This window comes from Pseudophryne corroboree, chromosome 7, assembly GCF_028390025.1.
Source record: "Pseudophryne corroboree isolate aPseCor3 chromosome 7, aPseCor3.hap2, whole genome shotgun sequence".
Classification (NCBI taxonomy): Eukaryota; Metazoa; Chordata; class Amphibia; order Anura; family Myobatrachidae; genus Pseudophryne; species Pseudophryne corroboree.
In genome coordinates, this window is record NC_086450.1 from 256,261,133 (window position 1) to 256,282,801 (window position 21,669).

The window sequence follows — 21,669 nt, forward strand, 5'->3', positions numbered from 1 at the left end:
TACCAAATCCCCAGGCCTATTTGCAGTAAGCAACAAACAAATACAAAGCTACACAGTACTGGCTAACTTTCAGAAACTGACTAACCAACAAAGATTCAGCAGCATCTGCTTACCCTGAAAAGAGGCCTTATAAAGCAGGTGCTGTCCACGCCCCACTCAGACCTCACAGACTGTGAGCACAAAAACCAGCACCGGATCCCCTGCCATGCACAGAGCCTATAACCACTGCACAGCAAAAGACCCGAACCGGAGTATCAGCTGCGCTCAGGTTACTCCGCTAGCACTTGTCTCCCGGTTGCCATGACGACGTGGCAGCACAGGGCAGGAGACCCTAACAGCGGTTCGCTCAGCACACATCTCTCCAGCATCGGGCCATGAGTACTGGCCTTTAGATATTCCCCAAGACACCGCCTCGTCACTTCACCAGTAAAACCAACAAGTGAGTGGTTCAGGAATAATAATCCCTTGAGCCACCAGCCAACGCAGTATCTCTGTGAAGGGCACATAACTCCTGGAAGAGTACTGTGAAGATCAAGGACACCAAAGACAATGCTAAACAGGATGATGCTGATGGGCCAAAGGCCAGATCATGGACTGTGGGGGTGCATTCTCTCATGGGCATTTCTGATTACAATACTTATTGTGTTTGAGTTTGGCATATACACTCCAGGGTCTGTTAACAATGTGACCAGTGAAACAGGTAATAAGAAATATAACAATGGTATGCTATTCAGGGCCCGTGCGCGCAGAGCTTTACAAAAGAATGACAGAGATGAATTTACAGGTAACTCTATGATAGCAATGCACAGCAGAATTGCAGAGGCTCTCAACAGAAGCAAATGTTGGGTTTGAACACACTTACCAATCAGTGTGAAGCAGGTATAACCCTCCTAGATCATTACATAAGCACATCAGACATGATGGACAGATAATGGTCCTGTCACAAGCTAAAGAATGGTGGTCACATGTGTGCCAACAATACGCCTAATATACAGAACGTAGTGGATTTTCCATATTTGGATGTCACAGACGCAGGCTTTCTGTCTGTGCCTGCTTTGCAGGTAGCTGCAGCCACAGGGAAACCTGAATTCTGCTTAAGTGTTAATGAAAAGTCCCACCCATATGTGTACAAGGGAAAAATATTACAGGTAAAAAGCCCAAACCTAGGATACACTTATTAACTGTACTGGAGCCACATTTGTCGTGAAGATGTCTGGTAGATGCTCCCTCAAGAATCTCAAAAGCTGTTGGCATTCCATAGATGCAAATGGGGTAGTAACACCTAACGATACTTTACACCAACTACAGAGAAAGGGGTGTACACTTGATAACAGCGCATGTGGAGATGCCAATGGTAATAAACAGGGTACTTTATGATATACATAAGGCTCAATACCACAAACATTTTTGGGATGCCTCTGCCTAAGGGTATGTATTGGGTTTGTGGAAAATGTGCATACTCATGGATTCCCTTAGGTGCTAAAGGACAATGGGGGTAATTCCAAGTTGATCGCAGCAGGAATTTAGTTAGCAGTTGGGCACAACCATGTGCACTGCAGGGGAGGCAGATTTAACATGTGCAGAGAAAGTTAGATTTGGGTGTGGTGTGTTCAATCTGCAATCTAATTTGCAGTGTAAAAATAAAGCAGCCAGTATTTAACCTGCACAGAAACAAAATAATCCACCCAAATCTAACTCTCTCTGCACATGTTATATTTGCCTCCCCTGCAGTGCACATGGTTTTGCCCAACTGCTAACAAAATTCCTGCTGCGATCAACTTGGAATTACCTCCAATGTGTACTCTCCTATGTAGTCCCCTTTGTGAGAGCCATTAATAATCTGTATCAATACTAAGATCCAGGACTAAGGAGACACGGGTCCTAAACTTGTTGGAAAGCGACTGCAGGAGAATCCGACATCTGAAGACCGTCACTCAGCCTGCTCTCTCTGTCTGCTGTATCTGAAAAAGGGGTGATCTCTCTATCTCCTGTATCTGAAAAATGGGTGCTCTCTCTGTCTGCTGTATCTGAAAAGGGGCGCTCTCTATCTGCTGTATCTGAAAAAGGGGTGCTCTCTCTGTCTGCTGTATCTGAAAAAGGGATGCTCTCTGCCTGCTGTATCTGAAAGGGGTGATCTGTCCGTCCATCCAAGGGCTCTGTCCCATTGTAAAATTAAAATAATAAAAGTTAAAAACAAAAAGCCAAAAATGATCAAAAAAATATATATATTTGTTGTTTGTGCTGTACCCCACTGTACTATACAGTTTTTATTTTATTTTTAGAAGTACTGTGACACTGCTGGTCAGACCACAGTATATTATTTCCTACTCATACACTTATTGTGCGACGCTGTCGGTGAAGTCAAACTCAGTGTGTAATTATTATTATATATATGTCTGACTCATTTGTGCGACGCTGTCGGTGAAGTCAACCACAGTGTGTAATTCTAATCTAATATTTATGCAGGTGTTCAAAATAAGATCCTTGCAGCCCTGGCTTCTAATACCTTAAATTATATCTTTATTAGTTTTATATGAGTATGGTTATTGCCTACTGACAATATATCATGCTGGCCCATATCTATAATGTATCTGTTTATATTTCATTATTCTATTCTGTTAACATTAGTATCTTTCCCTATCACATCCATTATTAACTATCTTGCCATATAAATGCAACTGAAACAAAACTAACCTAACCAGTCACCATCATTTCCTCATATGCTTTGTCCGGAAGTAGAGCTAATATGCTCGCTACTATTAGCTAGTTGTATTCGCCATACCTATTGGATGTTACTGTGGAGGAGGTGCGCTTTGATACATTGTGGAAGTGCAGTCGGTCACATGTTGTTCTGTGGATCTGCACAAACAGATTAACTCGTCACTGACACTGATGGCTACCAGATAGGTCCCGGCTGTAAGATGAGTTAGGAGGACCCGGGACAGGACTCATTTGTGCGACGCTGTCGGTGAAGTCAAACGCAGTGTGTAATTATTATTATATATATTTCTGACTCATTTGTGCAACGCTGTCGGTGAAGTCAACCGCAGTGTATAATTATTATTATATATATGTCTGACTCAGTTGTGGGTTGCTGTCGGTGAAAACCTTAGTGTGTAATTATTATACATATTTCTGACTCATTTGTGCGACGCTGTTGGTGCTGTCAACCACAGTGTGTAATTATTATATATATATTTCAAACTCATTCATGCATGCAACGCTGTCGTGAAGTTAAGCACAGTGTGTAATTATTATACATATTTCTGACTCATTTGGGCGACGCTGTCAGTGAAGGTCAACACCACTTTGTGTTGATAGAAATGGAGGCTACTACTAGTGTTAAAGCTGCTGCTTATCATGAAATTGACAATACAAGTCTGTCAACCTCATCTGCTAAGGCAGATGCCCAGGGGTATAGAGTATGGGCAGTACAGATGGTGTAATGATTACTGCCTTACAGCACTGAAGTCATGAGTTTGATTCCCACCACAGCCATGTGTGGAGTTTGTATATTCTCCCCGTAATTGCGTGGGTTTCCTACAGGTAATCCGGTTTCCTCCCACAATCCAAAAATATACTGGTAGGTTAATTGGATCCCAACATAAATTAACCCTAGCATGAATGTGTGTGCGTGTACATGTGGTAGGGAATATAGAGTGGAAGCTCCACTGGGGCAGGGCTGCTGTGAATGGCCAAATATTCTCTGTAAAGCACTGTGAAATATGTGTGCGCTATATAAATAACTGGTAATGAATAAATAAATAATAGAGGACTTAAGTCAGGGTATGTAAAATCATTTAATTTTAGAGTGGTAAAGAAAAAAAATCACAAGGAAAGTTATCTGCAGAGGCCGTAAGGCAAACTGCACATTTAGAATCAGAACCGTCAGACATTCTTGAGGAATGTTTAGGGGTGTCCATGTCAGCTATGCGGTGAGTCTGACATTTCTCACACTGTCCTCATGGAGAAGCCTCTTTCACCTCCTTCCACCATTCCTGAACCATCTGCACATGTGGGGAGCAGTACAAGTAAAGATGGTGAGGATTCTGATGAGGAGGTTGTGTGTGCGGAAAGGGGACAGGATGAGGGGGATATTTGTGTACTATCTGACAGTGAGGAAGTTGATGTGATGTTGTTTGTGTAAGTCAGCCATCGGTGGCTGCAGTTGTTGACCGTGATAAAAAGTAAGCCATTGCGATGCCTGGGCGTAAAACAAAAAAAGCCACCTCTTGCGAGTGGGATTATATTTATCCCAATCCTGACAATGTTTATAAAAGCATCTGCTCCATTTGTGAGGACAAATTTAGTAGGGGTAGGAACGCTAGCCGTCTAGACAAATCCTCCATGTTACGTAATTTGCGGCAAAGACATGACATTTTTTGTACAAGATTATAATGTAATTAACACCTCATCATCAACAGCCGCAGAGTAATTACTCAATGGAGGAAGCCCTTCTAAAAAAAAATTTGTGGGGGCCCAAACAAACCAATCATTTCAGCCACAAGTGAAGGCCTCTGTCGCTGAAATGATTGGTTTGTTAAACTGTGCATGTCCTGTTTAATATATACAACACGAGGGTTGGTGGGGAGGCCCAAGGAGAATTCCATCTTGCCCCTCTTTTCTTTGCATTATGTGCTTTTTGGAGCATTTTTTTTGGCATAGTTTGTAAAACTGACATCCTGCGCCTGCCACTGTAGTGCCACTCCTAGATATGCCTAGTGATATGCACCGGACATTTTTCGGGTTTTGTGTTTTGGTTTTGGATTCGGTTCCGCGGCCGTGTTTTGGATTCGGACGCGTTTTGGCAAAACCTCCCTGAAAATTTTTTGTCGGATTCGGGTGTGTTTTGGATTCGGTTTTTTATTACAAAAAACCCTCAAAAACAGCTTAAATCATAGAATTTTGGGGTCATTTTGATCCCATAGTATTATTAACCTCAATAACCATAATTTCCACTCATTTCCAGTCTATTCTGAACACCTCACAATATTATTTTTAGTCCTAAAATTTGCACTGAGGTCGCTGGATGGCTAAGCTAAGCGACCCAAGTGGCCGACACAAACACCTGGCCCATCTAGGAGTGGTACTGCAGTGTCAGACAGGATGGCACTTCAAAAAAATAGTCCCCAAACAGCACATGATGAAAAGAAAAAAAGAGGTGCACCAAGGTCGCTGGATGGCTAAGCTAAGCGACATAAGTGGCCGACACAAACACCTGGCCCATCTAGGAGTGGCACTGCAGTGTCAGACAGGATGGCACTTCAAAAAAAATAGTCCCCAAACAGCACATGATGAAAAGAAAAAAAGAGGCGCAATGAGGTAGCTGTGTGACTAAGCTAAGCGACCCAAGTGGCCGACACAAACACCTGGCCCATCTAGGAGTGGCACTGCAGTTTTCTAGCGAGAGGATGAGTGCTTCCATCCTCATGTGAAGCTGAACCACTAGCCATGAACATAGGCCAGGGCCTCAGCCGTTCCTTGCCACTCCGTGTCGTAAATGGCATATTGGCAAGTTTACGCTTCTCCTCAGATGCTTTTAATTTTGATTTTTGGGTCATTTTACTGAACTTTTGTGTTTTGGATTTTACATGCTCTCTACTATGACATTGGGCATCGGCCTTGGCAGACGACATTGATGGCATTTCATCGTCTCGGCCATGACTAGTGGCAGCAGCTTCAGCACGAGGTGGAAGTGGATCTTGATCTTTCCCTATTTTACCCTCCACATTTTTGTTCTCCATTTTTTAATGTGTGGAATTATATGCCAGTATCAATAGCAATGGCCTACTATTATATATACTGCGCACAACTGAAATGCACCACATGTATGGATGGATAGTATACTTGACGACACAGAGGTAGGTAGAGCAGTGGCCTACTGTACCGTACTCCTATATATTATATACTGGTGGTCAGCAAAATTATGCACTGTACTCCTACTTTATACTACAATGCAGCACAGATATGGAGCGTTTTTTAGGCAGAGAACGTATAATACTGGTGGTCACTGGTCAGCAAAACTCTGCACTGTACTCCTCCGATATAATACTGCTGGTCCCCAGTCCCCACAATAAAGCAGTGTGAGCACAGATATATGCAGCACACTGAGCACAGATATGGAGCGTTTTTTCAGGCAGACAACGTATACTGGTGGTCACTGGTCAGCAAAATTCTGTACTGTACTCCTCCGATATAATACTGCTGGTCCCCAGTCCCCACAATAAAGCAGTGTGAGCACAGATATATGCAGCACACTGAGCACAGATATGGAGCGTTTTTCAGGCAGACAACGTATACTGGTGGTCACTGGTCAGCAAAACTCTGCACTGTACTCCTCCTATATAATACTGCTGGTCCCCAGTCCCCACAATAAAGCAGTGTGAGCACAGATATATGCAGCACACTGAGCACAGATATGGAGCGTTTTTCAGGCAGACAACGTATACTGGTGGTCGCTGGTCAGCAAAACTCTGCACTGTACTCCTATATAATACTGCTGGTCCCCATTCCCCACAATAAAGCAGTGTGAGCACAGATATATGCAGCACACTGAGCACAGATATGGAGCTTTTTCAGGCAGACAACGTATAATACTGGTGGTCACTGGTTAGCAAAACTCTGCACTGTACTCCTCCTATAATACTGCTGGTCCCCAGTCCCCACAATAAAGCAGTGTGAGCACAGATATATGCAGCACACTGAGCACAGATATGGAGCGTTTTTTCAGGCAGACAACGTATACTGGTGGTCACTGGTCAGCAAAATTCTGTACTGTACTCCTCCGATATAATACTGCTGGTCCCCAGTCCCCACAATAAAGCAGTGTGAGCACAGATATATGTAGCACACTGAGCACAGATATGGAGCGTTTTTCAGGCAGACAACGTATACTGGTGGTCACTGGTCAGCAAAACTCTGCACTGTACTCCTCCTATATAATACTGCTGGTCCCCAGTCCCCACAATAAAGCAGTGTGAGCACAGATATATGCAGCACACTGAGCACAGATATGGAGCGTTTTTCAGGCAGACAACGTATACTGGTGGTCGCTGGTCAGCAAAACTCTGCACTGTACTCCTATATAATACTGCTGGTCCCCATTCCCCACAATAAAGCAGTGTGAGCACAGATATATGCAGCACACTGAGCACAGATATGGAGCTTTTTCAGGCAGACAACGTATAATACTGGTGGTCACTGGTTAGCAAAACTCTGCACTGTACTCCTCCTATAATACTGCTGGTCCCCAGTCCCCACAATAAAGCAGTGTGAGCACAGATATATGCAGCACACTGAGCACAGATATGGAGCGTTTTTTCAGGCAGACAACGTATACTGGTGGTCACTGGTCAGCAAAATTCTGTACTGTACTCCTCCGATATAATACTGCTGGTCCCCAGTCCCCACAATAAAGCAGTGTGAGCACAGATATATGTAGCACACTGAGCACAGATATGGAGCGTTTTTCAGGCAGACAACGTATACTGGTGGTCACTGGTCAGCAAAACTCTGCACTGTACTCCTCCTATATAATACTGCTGGTCCCCAGTCCCCACAATAAAGCAGTGTGAGCACAGATATATGCAGCACACTGAGCACAGATATGGAGCGTTTTTCAGGCAGACAACGTATACTGGTGGTCGCTGGTCAGCAAAACTCTGCACTGTACTCCTATATAATACTGCTGGTCCCCATTCCCCACAATAAAGCAGTGTGAGCACAGATATATGCAGCACACTGAGCACAGATATGGAGCTTTTTCAGGCAGACAACGTATAATACTGGTGGTCACTGGTTAGCAAAACTCTGCACTGTACTCCTCCTATAATACTGCTGGTCCCCAGAATAAAGATATGCAGCCCCCTGAAACAAAGTGAGAGGACGCCAGCCACATCCTCTCACTATCATTTCCAATGCACGAGTGAAAAATGGCGGCGATGCGTGGCACCTTATATAGAATCCGGATCTCACGAGAATCCGACAGCGGGATGATGACGTTCGTCCGCGCTCGGGTTAACCGAGCCATACGGGAGAATCCGAATATGCCTCGGACCCGTGTAAAATGGGTGAAGTTCGGGGGGGTTCGGTTTCCGAGGAACCGAACCCGCTCATCTCTAGATGTGCCACGTGTTTGTGACACCCACTTCTGTCGCTTAGCTTAAGCCCCATACACACTAGATGAGAAAGTAAAAGATATCGCAGAGGGCCAATCTGAGCGAGATGTTTTACAATCTCGCCAGTGTGTACACTCAGTGTAGTTAACATTGTGCGCTCCCATGCATCGTTAATGACCCAGTCTCTCGTCTGAACATGTACAGACGAGGGAGGGCCTCTTTAACGTAAGCCGGTGTTGTCCCCCCCCCACCGTTGCTCCCTTCCCCGCTGGCATCGGCAAGTGTGTATGCACTTGCACATGCCGTGTCCCTACCGCCACCACTATCGGCGCCGGTGGGGGCTCAGTTAGTGTGTACTGGGCTATAGTCATCCAGCTACCTCGGTGCAACCTTTTGGCCTAAACTGGATGAAAACAATATTGTGAGCAGTGAGATGTTCAAAATAGACTGGAAATGAGTGGAAATTAATGTTAATGAGATTAATAATACTGTAGGAACAAAACCAGGCCCAAATTCTGTGATTTTAGCTGTTTTTATGATTTTTTCCCAAAAAATACAGATCCAAAACCAAAACCCTCAAGGGCGGTTTTGGCAAAACCAATACAGATCCAAAACATTGACAGAGGCACAGAGCTAAAACAGAAAACCTGAAAAGCGGCGCTCACCCCTAATATTTATGTAGGTGTTCAAAATAGGTTGGTTCTATATCGGAGTGGGAGAAGGGACCTTGTGACGTTCCTTGGGGAGGAGACACGTCACCAGGGGGAGGAGCTACGGGCGAACAGGGTACCCGAAAAGTACGCTCGCCACGCTTCGGGCACGGTGGCTCGCTCCGCTCCGCTTCGCTCGCCACCTGATTACTAAAGGTAATAGTTGGTGGCGTGGATAGTAGAGGAACTATCCCGCTGGCCTAGCTCCTCCCCATTGTGTCGTAACTCCTCCCCCTTACGGAAAAGGTCCCTTAGCCCACTTGATTCTAGCATCTACCGTTCAAAATAAGGTCCTTGCAACCCTGGCTCCAAATACCTTAAATTATATCTTTACTATTTTGTTTTATTTGAGTATGGTTATTGCCAACTGACAATATATCATGCTGGCCCATATCTTTAAAGTATTCGTTTATATTTCATTATTCTGTTCCGTTAAAATCAGTATCCATCACATCATAGACCCAACCCATCCACAACCATCTTGAAGTATAAACGCAACTAAAACGAAACATAACCAATCACCATCGTTTCATCATATGCTTTGTCCGGAAGTAGTGCTAATAAACTCGCTACTATTGACTAGTTGTATTCGCCTTACCTATTGGATGTTACTGGAGAGAGAAAGGGAGAGGGGAGGGCGCGCGGCGCGGCTTTGACACAGTGTGGAAGTGCGGTCAGACGTTGTTTTCTGTGGATCTTTTCTGAATCTGCATACATAGATAACGCAGTAACTGACACCGATATTCTGATAGAGACCGGAGAGGTCCCGGCTGGAGAATGTGTTAGGAGGACCCGGGACAGGATTATACCATGCGGTTTCGTTCTAAGATTGTGGATGTCAGCTGCCTCAACCACTTCACTCGTGCGTATACTTTGTATTACTGCCTTGTGCCGACGGGTGTGAGAACAGAGAAGCACCGTGCGGGAACCAGCCGAGCGGAGACAGACTCAAAGCCAGACAATCCCCACTTCAAGGTAGGCAGTGTCAGGGAAAGTCAGTGAGCTAGCTCCGGACCACCGCCGCAGTGCAGGACATAAAGCCGGCATTTAACGGAACCCACAAATGGACTCCTGCACAAGCACATAAAAGTGCTGTAAACATTTATTAAGTTCTTTTTTTTCACAGGTGTTTGCATACATTTAATTTTAGTAGCGCTCCTTATTCTTTTTATAATAATCCAGTAACCAGCATAGTCAGTAAATGAGAAAATGTAGCCCACGGCGGGACATGATTTGCCCCCATTGCTGTAGACTGACTTAGGGGTATAAAACGCCCAGTACCTGAACCCTCAGCTGCAATATTTTCCTCAGAGACATCCATGGCATTAGCACTGCATGGTGCAGGAGCAGCCATAGAATTATCACCCTGTTTAGCTGAAATTATATGAAAGCGAAACCGTAGGGCAAAGTAGTACAATATAAGCAGACAAAGTACCTGACAGAAATCCCCCGGGTTAGTGTGACTGCAAGCAGAACACACATGGAGGATTAAACGGTGTGTACACACGGTGAGATATTTTCTTTCGATTTTGACTATATAGTCAAAATCTCAAGAAAAGTTAGTGCAGATTGCAAGGTGAAAGTCACCTTGCGATCCCGATTCGATCCTGATGTGCGGTCCCGCCAGGTCGGCTTCGCAAGAAAAGATAGACTGTGCAGGCAAGATAATCCTTGCTAGATCGGTGTACTTTCTAGTTCATCTCGCATGTCCATTACATCTCACATAAGCCAAAATCTCACATAAGCCAAAATCGTAAGCACACAGTCCATATCTCAAGAAATGTTAGTCAAAATCGGTGGTGCTGGGCTCCGGGGAGTTCAAGGGAGATAGCATAGTCAAAATCGGCCATAGCAAGGATCTCACTGTGTGTACACACCTTTAGAGGTATATGGTGACTGTAATACACAGGAGAAAAATACCAAAATAGTATATACTGTGAGACACTATATTATGCACTTAGCCCCCTTCATGGTACAGAATATAGGGAAAGCAGTGTATGTGAGATACACGGAATGGAAATCACACAGCAGCTATTGGCACACACAGTCACATGTACAATGCAGAAACTATTACAAACAACAATAAAACTGCACTGGACTAGCAATACTAAGTAACTGCACTACTAACTAAAGCTATTTCTGGAGCGGGGTACACTGGGCTCCACAAGGATTAACATCGGGTGTAGAGTAGGATCTTGATCCGAGGCATCAACAGGCTCAAAGCTTTGACTGTTCCCAAGATGCACAGCGCCTCCTCCTCTATAACCCCACCTCCATGCACAGGAGCTCAGTTTGTAAGTTGGTGCCATGCAGTAAGCAGGCAATCAACAGGGGGGCTGCCTTTGCAGCCCATATTATAGCTTTTAATGAAGAAGAAGAAAAACTTTCAAGATTTCAAGGGCTGCAGCTTTTAATGTCGTAAGACATACTCAGCTGCAGCTCCATCACTGCCCTAGCGGCGCTGTATATTCCAGCGCCCTGGTTGCCAGGTTACTACAGCGGAGGCTCTGGTGTTCTTCTTGTTAGTCGCGCACATCTGCCGCTGTCCTCCAGGATCGCGTGGCCGCAGGTACAGGGGAGGTAAGGGGTCTCTTTGGCCACTGTTAAACCGCGATCCGGCGCGGCCGTGGGAGGCGGGCCGCGCGTGCTTGTGTGGACACTGTTACTGGGCAGCCGCTCCACTAGCCGCCGGGACCCTGGGACAGGTGGGGGGTTTTGCGCTAATTAAAACCCCGTTTTCAATAACACGCAGCGCCATTTCTGAAAATGTTCCTGCCCTGGAGCTGCATCTCTCTCCCTCACTCCCTGTCAGCAGCCATCACTACGGAGCTGAGCTGTTCCTGGGACTGCTGGGGTAAACCCTCCTTTGGTTGAGATCCTGGTCAGTGGATATGGAATCCAAGAAAACCCTGGAGGTGCTTCCTTTCAAGGGAGACATTCTCTTTGGAGAAGACCTCAATAAGATTGTGGCTGATCTGGCTACTGCTAAAACAGCTTGCCTACCTAGTACAGCTCCTTCCATGCAAGAAAGCTAAAAGTACTTTCCCTCTGCCCTTTCGTCCTCCAGGTAAAGCAAAAGGTCAGGCGTACCCAAAGCAAGCTCGTGTTCCAGACCTGCCAAGCCCAGACCGAAGCGAGCCTGGGCTTCCCGTCAGCCAGCTTCCAAAACTGACAAGCCTGCCACATGACAGGGCAGGCCTCCCTCTGGGGGATCCCAGGGTGGGGGGCCGACTTCTAGGTTTTGCCCAGGAATGGTTGAAGACCACTTCAGATGCCTGGGTAAGGGAAGTCGTCACTCGAGGTTACGCCGTATCCTTCAAGATTCGTCCCCCTCATCGATTTTGCCTGACAGATGTTCCTCTGGACCCGACAAAGGCAAACACTCTGCATTCGGTGGTACATTCCCTTCCTGACCACAGGAGTGGTAGTACAGATAAATATAAATATATTAATCCCACCACTAGGTGATAGGAAAAATATCCAGGTGCTGACTTTTTCTTTCTCAGTGAGACACTAGACAATTCCCATCTGCGACAGCTGCAGCTCCAACCAGGGGCCACTCTAACCCTGAAAAGGTACAAAACTAACTAGAATTATTAAGAGCGTTGCTGTCCAGAAAGGAATTGACAACAATAATAGTTTTAATACTTATAATAAAAATATTTATTAAACATCACACACGGCCGGTGTTGCATAATACATTCACATATAAAAAGAGAATTCTCTACAATCAATAGCAAACAATCACATTGACACTATGTTAAAAAAATTCAGCTGTTTTACTTACTGTTTCTATTCTTGCAACAGTTGTTGCTATCTTCGTGTTTCCACTGTCTGAATTTAAGAGACACTTTACTAATGGTATATTGTATCAATCCTCTGTTTAGAAAGATTACTAAGTTCGTGTATCAACCACAACACACTAATACCCCTTTTCCACTAGCTCTTAGAAACACGGGAAAATGTGCGGGGGCTCGCATTTACCCGTGTTTTTTCCTAGTGGAAAAGGGTCCCCGCTGCAAATTCCCGGATCAAGTGATCCGGGAATCCTACCAGGGTAGCAAGCCAGGTTGAACACGTGTTCAACTCGGCTAGCTGTCTAGTGTGAACGGGAGCCGTGTCGCCTCAGTGTATAGGGAGGGCGGCGCTGGGAAATCATGTGATCTCCCAGCGCCGCCCCTGCCGCGTCAGGTGCAGCGTCACCAATCCGGCAATATGCCGGGGTGGTGAGCGCTATTCAAAAGGGGGCTATAGCACGGGTCGCAGCCGCGTCAGGTGACACGGCTGCGACCCGTGCTTTAGTGGAAAAGGGGTATTAGTGTCCACACTTAAAGTTCCAATGATTATCCAGTATACAGTCAGTGTATTATAAATGAAGCAGCTGAAAGTGACTTGATTGCACTTGTCACAATGATGCACAATATAACTTTCTCACCCAACTCGTGAGATCCTGAACACAAGGTATGTCCTCACTGCCCGTTACTATCAGACACAGCCAAAGGGTCCCCAGGTGAGCGCACCAATTTTTAACATGGGTAATTCTTGGCAAGCTTCCACATTTAGCTCACCCGCTCCACTCAAACTGTGATAGTGTGAAGTCTCCTCTGTCCCACTGGATAGCAGCTCCCTCCGGCAGACCAGGTACGTAAGTGCACAGCAACACCAGGCGTCTATCCCACTTCTTTACACGTTTCTCCGCCTTAAACCATCAGCGGCTTCCTCAGAGGAATAATCACTGATTCTCTCATCCAGGTTTAAATAGACGGGGACAGCTCGTTTCACTCCCGCCACTTCTTAGCGCATGCGTCTTACCCTGGGCTCTATTTGCGTCTCAAACACCGGATCCCCAAAGTATAAATACTGGATACATTTCTCGACTTGTTCATATAATCGTATATATTAAAAAGACACAGTCTATTATATAGTAAAAAGTGTCTCACCAGAACATTATAAATGAATGAAGCTTCTGTCCTAAGGGCCAAGGGTTTTTCTGAGGCGGTCGTTCAAATTATGTTGAAGGCCCATAAGCCGGCTTCTGCTCGGATTTACCATAGGGTCTGGAATGCTTACTTTACTTGGTATGCGTCTCACAATCATGACATTTTCAAGTTTAGCACGGCTAAACTGTTGACCTTCCTACAACAGGGCCTTGGCTTAGGCCTGCGTCTAGCCTCCCTCAAGGTTCATATTTATGCCTTGTCGGTTTGGTTTCAGAGAAAGATTGCTGCCCTTCCGGATGTTCATACATTCACTCAGGGCGTTTTGCGGATTCAGCCTCCTTATGTACCTCCTGTGGCCTCTTTGGATCTGTCGGTGGCACTGGAGGCCTTGCAAGAGTCTCCATTTGAACCTCTTGCCTCTGCTGACCTTAACTGGCTGTCTCCTAAGGTGCTATTTTTGCTGGCTATTGCTTCAGCTAGACAGGTCTTGGACTTGGGTGCCTTATCCTGTAAGTACTCCCCAATGTGACCGGGCGGTTCTTAGAACGCGACCGGGTTATTTACCCAAGGTGGTGTCTTCCTTCAAACTTAACCAGGAGATTGTGGTTTCCGGACTTTAATTCTCCTGAGTTGTCTTCCAAAGGGTACGGGCTCTGAACATCCTCCATTAGGAAATCTGATTCTCTGTTTGTACTGTTTGGTTTTCACAAACGTGGCTGGCCTGCTTCCAAGCAAACTCTGGCTAGATGGATTAGAATGGTGATTGCACATGCTTATGTACAGGTTGGTCAGCAAGCTCCTGCTTCCATCAAAGCCCATTCTACTCGGTCGGTTGGACCTTCTTCGGCGGCCCACCGTGGTGCGACCCTTGCACAATTGTGCAAGGCGGCTACGTGGTCTTCAGGGAACACGTTTTATAAGGTTCTATGCCATAAATCTCGTTATATGTATGTAGATATAACAATGCACAGTAAAGACTGGATGTATATCCCAGGGTACTTGTACTAAATATACATGAATGTATGCACTTGTCCTTAACTAACACTGTTTAAAAGACATATAGAATACTTAAGTGTCCTGTAAATGCATAGCGCTGATGCTGCAGGCGGCTTTACAGAGGAGACATTTCCCAGCAGTTCCAAAGTCAGCTCAGCATGTGTGTAATGGTGCCCGAATGCTGACAGGGAGTGAGAGAGACAGAGAGATGAAGCTCCAGGGCAGGAACATTAGCAGTAAATGGCGCCTGAGGCTGGGGGAGGGGCTACAGGGCAGAGCCTTATCCCCTTTGCTGGACTTCACCACCAGATACTGTGGGCTTGAGCAAAATGGATTGAGATAATCTGACCTGTGCCCTTGCCCTGGTGGTCTAGTGGGGTCCCTGTACGGCCACAGTGTCCATGCCAGCGAGCGCGTTCAGTCTCAGCAGGTCCCGCCTTGTGGACCCCCTTACCTCCTCCCTTGATGCGGCCACGTGATCCTGAAGAGCAGCGGCAAGTGTGTGACCTAGTGAAAACCAGAGCCCTACGCTGTAAGTACCCGGCAACCAGGGCGCGGGAGTATACAGCGCCGCCGGGGGAGGTGAGGGAGCCGCAGCATATATCAGGATGACATATAGCATTTGTTAGTGCCTATGCTGCAGCCCTTGAAGTCTTCTGTCTTCTTAAAAGCTCTTTTCAGGGTTGCTCAGCTCAGCCCTCCCTGTTTGCTGCCTTTACTTAAGGCATTAACTTACAAACTGATCTTCAGTGCCTGGAGGCGGGGATATTGAGGAGGCGGCGCTAAGCATCCTGGAAACAGTCAAAGCTTTTAGCCTGTTGTTGCCTCGGATCAAGATCCAACTCTACACCCCGGTGTTATCCCTGTGGAACCCCAGTGTACCCCGCTGCAGAAATATCTGATTTAAAAAGAAGCAATATTCAGAAATCTTACCTTATAAAGGCGTAGTATTGCTTTAATACAAGTATGGACAAACTTGGTTTGCTTGTGTAAACTGCCACCGTAAAGTGCAACAAGTTCTTCATTGAAATTCACACTGAAAACATTGAAGTGATAACTATAATTAATGTTCTCAGCTTTTCGAAGGGCAATTGAACCAAAAGAACGAACTGTGAGGAAGAAAAAAAAAATAATTTAGCTTGCAGGGTATAATTAAAGTATTTATACAAATAAACTTATCAACACATTATTTATAGCTTTATATAAATCAAAATACACAGACAAGGTCATATTTTTTGGAACCCATCCACGAACAAAAATGAACATCTCACTGAAATAACTTGTAACTGACAACAGTGACATTGTATATTCTAATTATAATATAAATAAAAAGGATTTTAATTACATACCGGTAAATACTTTTCTCGTAGTTCGTAGAGGATGCTGGGGTCCACATTCATACTATGGGGTATAGACGGGTCCCTTGGGAGCCATGGGCACTTTAAGAGTTTAATAGTGAGGGATGGCTCCTCCCTCTATGCCCCCCTACCAGACTCAGTCTAGAACCTGTGCCCGAGGAGACGGACATACTTCGAGAGAAGGAAATACACAGAAAGCGGTGAGATTCACAAAAGCTCACACATAATAGAAAATCAAGCTAATCAGCTTGAAACAAGTCAGCAACGGCTGAACAAAAGTAATTAACAAAGTAACAATGCAGTACTTAACTAAGTAATAAAATGCAGAAAAACGAAGCGCTGGGCGGGCGCCCAGCATCCTCTACGGACTACGAAAAAATAAGAATTTACTCACCAGTAATTCTATTTCTCGTAGTCCGTAGTGGATGCTGGGTACTCCGTAAGGACCATGGGGTATAGACAGGCTCCGCAGGAGACTGGGCACTCTTAAAAGAAAGATTAGGTACTATATCTGGTGTGCACTGGCTCCTCCCTCTATGCCCCTCCTCCAGACCTCAGTTAGGGAAACTGTGCCCGGAAGAGCTGACATTACTAGGAAAGGATTTGGAATCCAGGGTAAGACTCATACCAGCCACACCAATCACACCGTACAACTTGTGATAACTACACCCAGTTAACAGTATGAATAACAAATGAGCCTCATTAACAGATGGCTCATAACAAAACCCTTTAGTTAAGCAATAACTATATACACGTATTGCAGAGAGTCCGCACTTGGGACGGGCTCCCAGCATCCACTACGGACTAGGAGAAATAGAATTACCGGTGAGTAAATTCTTATTTTCTCTGACGTCCTAGTGGATGCTGGGTACTCCGTAAGGACCATGGGGATTATACCAAAGCTCCCAAACGGGCGGGAGAGTGCGGATGACTCTGCAGCACCGAATGAGCAAACTCAAGGTCCTCCTCAGCCAGGGTATCAAACTCGTAGAATTTTGCAAATGTGTTTGAACCCGACCAAGTAGCAGCTCGGCAAAGTTGTAAAGCCGCCCAAGAAGAGCCCACTTTCCTCGTGGAATGGGCTTTTACTGATTTAGGATGCGGCAGTCCAGCCGCAGAATGTGCAAGTTGAATCGTGCTACAGATCCAGCGAGCAATAGTCTGCTTTGAAGCAGGAGCACCCAGCTTGTTGGGTGCATGCAGGATAAATAGCGAGTCAGTTTTTCTGACTCCAGCTGTCCTGGAAACATATATTTTTAGGGCCCTGACTACGTCCAGCAACTTGGAATCCTCCAAGTCACGAGTAGCCGCAGGCACCACAATAGGTTGGTTCAAATGAAAAGCTGATACCACCTTTGGGAGAAATTGGGGACGAGTCCTCAATTCTGCCCTGTCCATATGGAAAATCAGATATGGGCTTTTACACGACAAAGCTGCCAATTCTGACACACGCCTGGCCGAAGCCAAGGCCAATAGCATGACCACTTTCCACGTGAGATATTTTAGCTCCACGGTTTTAAGTGGCTCAAACCAATATGATTTTAGGAAATCCAACACAACGTTGAGATCCCAAGGTGCCACTGGAGGCACAAAAGGGGGCTGAATATGGAGCACTCCCTTAACAAACGTTTGAACTTCAGGCAGTGAAGCCAGTTCTTTTTGAAAGAAAATAGACAGGGCCGAAATCTGGACTTTTATGGAACCCAATTTAAGGCCCATAGTCACTCCTGACTGTAGGAAGTGCAGAAATCGACCCAGCTGAAATTCCTCCGTTGGAGCCTTCTTGGCCTCACACCAAGCAACATATTTTCGCCATATGCGGTGATAATGTTTTGCTGTCACATCCTTCCTAGCTTTTATCAGCGTTGGAATGACTTCATCTGGAATGCCCTTTTCCTTTAGGATCCGCTGTTCAACCGCCATGCCGTCAAACGCAGCCGCGGTAAGTCTTGGAACAGACAGGGCCCCTGCTGCAGCAGGTCCTGTCTGAGCGGCAGAGGCCATGGGTCCTCTGAGATCATTTCCTGAAGTTCTGGGTACCAAGTTCTTCTTGGCCAATCCGGAACAATGAGTATAGTTCTTACTCCCCTTTTTCTTATTATCCTCAGTACCTTGGGTATGAGAGGAAGAGGAAGGAACACATACACCGACTGGTACACCCACGGTGTCACTAGAGCGTCCACAGCTATCGCCTGAGGGTCCCTTGACCTGGTGCAATATCTTTTTAGCTTTTTGTTGAGGCGGGACGCCATTCAGTCCACCTGTGGCCGTTCCCAGCGATTTACAATCAGCTTGAAGACTTCTGGATGAAGTCCCCACTCTCCCGGGTGGAGGTCGTGTCTGCTGAGGAAGTCTGCTTCCCAGTTGTCCACTCCCGGAATGAACACTGCTGACAGTGCTAGCACGTGATTCTCCGCCCATCGAAGAATCCTTGTGGCTTCTGCCATTGCCATCCTGCTTCTTGTGCCGCCCTGTCGATTTACATGGGCGACTGCGGTGATGTTGTCTGACTGAATCAGAACTGGTTGGATTTGAAGCAGGGGTTCTGCTTGACTCAGGGCGTTGTAAATGGCCCTTAGTTCCAGAATATTTATGTGTAGGGAAGTTTCCTGACTCGACCATTGTCCTTGGAAGTTTCTTCCCTGGGTGACTGCCCCCCAACCTCGGAGGCTTGCATCCGTGGTCACCAGGACCCAGTCCTGTATGCCGAATCTGCGGCCTTCGAGCAGATGAGCACTCTGCAGCCACCACAGCAGAGACACCCTGGCCCTCGGGGACAGGGTGACCAACCGATGCATCTGGAGATGCGATCCGGACCACTTGTCTAACAGATCCCACTGAAAGATCCTTGCATGGAATCTGCCGAAGGGAATTGCTTCGTAAGAAGCTACCATCTTTCCCAGGACTCGCGTGCAGTGATGCACCGACACCTGCTTTTGTTTCAGGAGGTCCCTGACCAGAGATGATAATTCCTGGGCCTTCTCCTCCGGGAGAAACACCTTCTTCTGTTCTGTGTCCAGAATCATGCCCAAGAACAGCAGACGCTTCGCGATTCCATCTTGAACTTGAACTTTTTTATATAAATGTTCAAGGATTTCAAATTTAGAATGGGTCTCACCGAACCGTCTGGTTTCGGTAACACAAACATTGTGGAATAGTAACCCCGTCCCTGTTGAAGGAGGGGTACCTTGATTATCACCTGCTGAAGATACAGCTTGTGAATTGCCGCCAGTACTACCTCCCTTTCTCTGAGAGCAGCAGGCAAGGCTGATTTGAGGTAACGGCGAGGGGGAGTCGCCTCGAACTCCAGCTTGTATCCCTGTGATACTACTTGCAGAACCCAGGGATCCACCTGTGAGCGAACCCACTGGTCGCTGAAGTTCCGGAGACGCGCCCCCACCGCACCTGGCTCCGCCTGTGGAGCCCCAGCGTCATGTGGTGGACTTAGAGGAAGCGGGGGAGGATTTTTGATCCTGGGAACTGGCTGTCTGGTGCAGCTTTTTCCCTCTTCCCTTGCCTCTGGGCAGAAAGGAAGCGCCTCTGACCCGCTTGCCTTTCTGGGGCCGAAAGGACTGTACCTGATAATACGGTGCTTTCTTAGGCTGTGAGGGAACCTGAGGTAAAAATGCCGACTTCCCAGCTGTTGCTGTGGAAACGAGGTCCGAGAGACCATCCCCAAACAATTCCTCACCCTTGTAAGGCAAAAGCTCCATGTGCCTTTTAGAATCCGCATCACCTGTCCACTGCCGAGTCCATAATACTCTCCTGGCAGAAATGGACATTGCATTAATTCTAGATGCCAGCCGGCAAATATCCCTCTGTGCATCTCTCATATACAAGACGACGTCTTTAATGTGCTCTATGGTTAGCAAAATCGTATCCCTGTCGAGGGTATCAATATTATCTGACAGGGTATCGGACCAAGCTGCTGCAGCACTACACATCCAAGCTGAAGCAATTGCAGGTCTCAGTATAGTACCTGAGTGTGTATATACAGACTTCAGGATAGCCTCCTGCTTTCTATCCGCAGGCTCCTTTAAGGCGGCCGTATCCTGAGACGGCAGTGCCATCTTTTTTGACAAGCGTGTGAGCGCCTTATCCACCCTAGGGGATGTCTCCCAACGTAACCTGTCCTCTGGCGGGAAGGGTACGCCATCAGTAACTTTTTAGAAATCACTAGTTTCTTATCGGGCGAAGCCCACGCTTCTTCACACACCTTCATTCAACTCATCTGATGGGGGAAAAACCACTGGTTGCTTTTTCTCCCCAAACATAATACCCTTTTTAGTGGTACCTGGGTTAATGTCAGAAATGTGCAACACATTTTTCATTGCCGTAATCATGCAACGGATGGCCCTAGTGGAATGTACATTAGTCTCGTCCTCGTCGACACTTGAGTCAGACTCCGTGTCGACAGCTGTGTCTGCCATCTGAGGTAGTGGGCGTTTTTGAGCCCCTGATGGCCTTTGAGAGGCCTGGGCAGGCACTGGCTGAGAAGCCGGCTGTCCCACAGCTGTTATATCATCGAACCTTTTATGCAAGGAGTTGACACTGTCGTGTAATACCTTCCACATATCCACCCACTCTGGTGTCGGCCCCGCAGGGGGTGACATCACACTTATCGGCACCTGCTCCACCTCCACATAAGCTTCCTCATCAAACATGTCGACACAGCCGTACCGACACACCGCACACACACAGGGAATGCTCTGACTGAGGACAGGACCCCACTAAGTCCTTAGGGGAGACAGAGAGAGAGTATGCCAGCACACACCACAGCGCTATATATCACAGGGATGCACACTATACTGAGTGATTTTTCCCAATAGCTGCTATTATACACAATTTTGCGCCTAAATTTATGTGCCCCCCCCCCCCCCTCTCTTTTTTACCCTAGAAGTCTGTAACTGCAGGGGAGAGCCTGGGGAGCGTCCTTCCAGCGGAGCTGTGAAGAGAAAATGGCGCTGGTGTGCTGAGGAAGATAGCCCCGCCCCTTTCTCGGCGGACTTCTCCCGCTTTTTTATATGCTTTATGGCAGGGGATTATGCACATATACAGTTTAATAGCTGTATTATGTGCTATTTACCCATGTAAGGTACTCTAATTGCTGCGCAGGGCCCCCCCCCCCCAGCGCCCTGCACCCATCAGTGACCGGAGTGTGTGGTGTGCAGAGGGAGCAATGGCGCACAGCTGCAGTGCTGTGCGCTACCTTAATGAAGACCGGAGTCTTCAGCCGCCGATTTTCAACTTCTCTTCGTTCTTCTGGCTCTGCGAGGGGGACGGCGGCGCGGCTCCGGGACCGGACGACCGAGGCTGGGCCTGTGTTCGATCCCTCTGGAGCTAATGGTGTCCAGTAGCCTTAGAAGCCCAAGCTAACTGCAAGCAGGTAGGTTCGCTTCTCTCCCCTCAGTCCCACGAAGCAGTGAGTCTGTTGCCAGCAGATCTCACTGAAAATAAAAAACCTAACAAATACTTTCTTTTCTAGGAAGCTCAGGAGAGCCCCTAGGGTGCATCCAGCTCTGGCCGGGCACAGATATTAACTGAGGTC

General features: G+C 46.7%; 1 protein-coding gene across 3 annotated transcripts in view; it reads right to left on the reverse strand.

Annotated features, from left to right (window-relative positions):
• Positions 1-21,669, reverse strand: part of PGAP1 (post-GPI attachment to proteins inositol deacylase 1) — a 1,346,394-nt gene that overhangs the window by 1,161,493 nt on the left and 163,232 nt on the right. For 2 of the 3 annotated variants that reach the window (XM_063934105.1, XM_063934104.1), the window contains exon 3: positions 15,697-15,872. In XM_063934105.1, coding sequence (XP_063790175.1) covers positions 15,697-15,872 — 176 coding nt within the window. Of the gene's footprint in view, positions 1-15,696; positions 15,873-21,669 lie in introns of those variants that run through there. The other variant, XM_063934106.1, reaches the window with a different exon arrangement.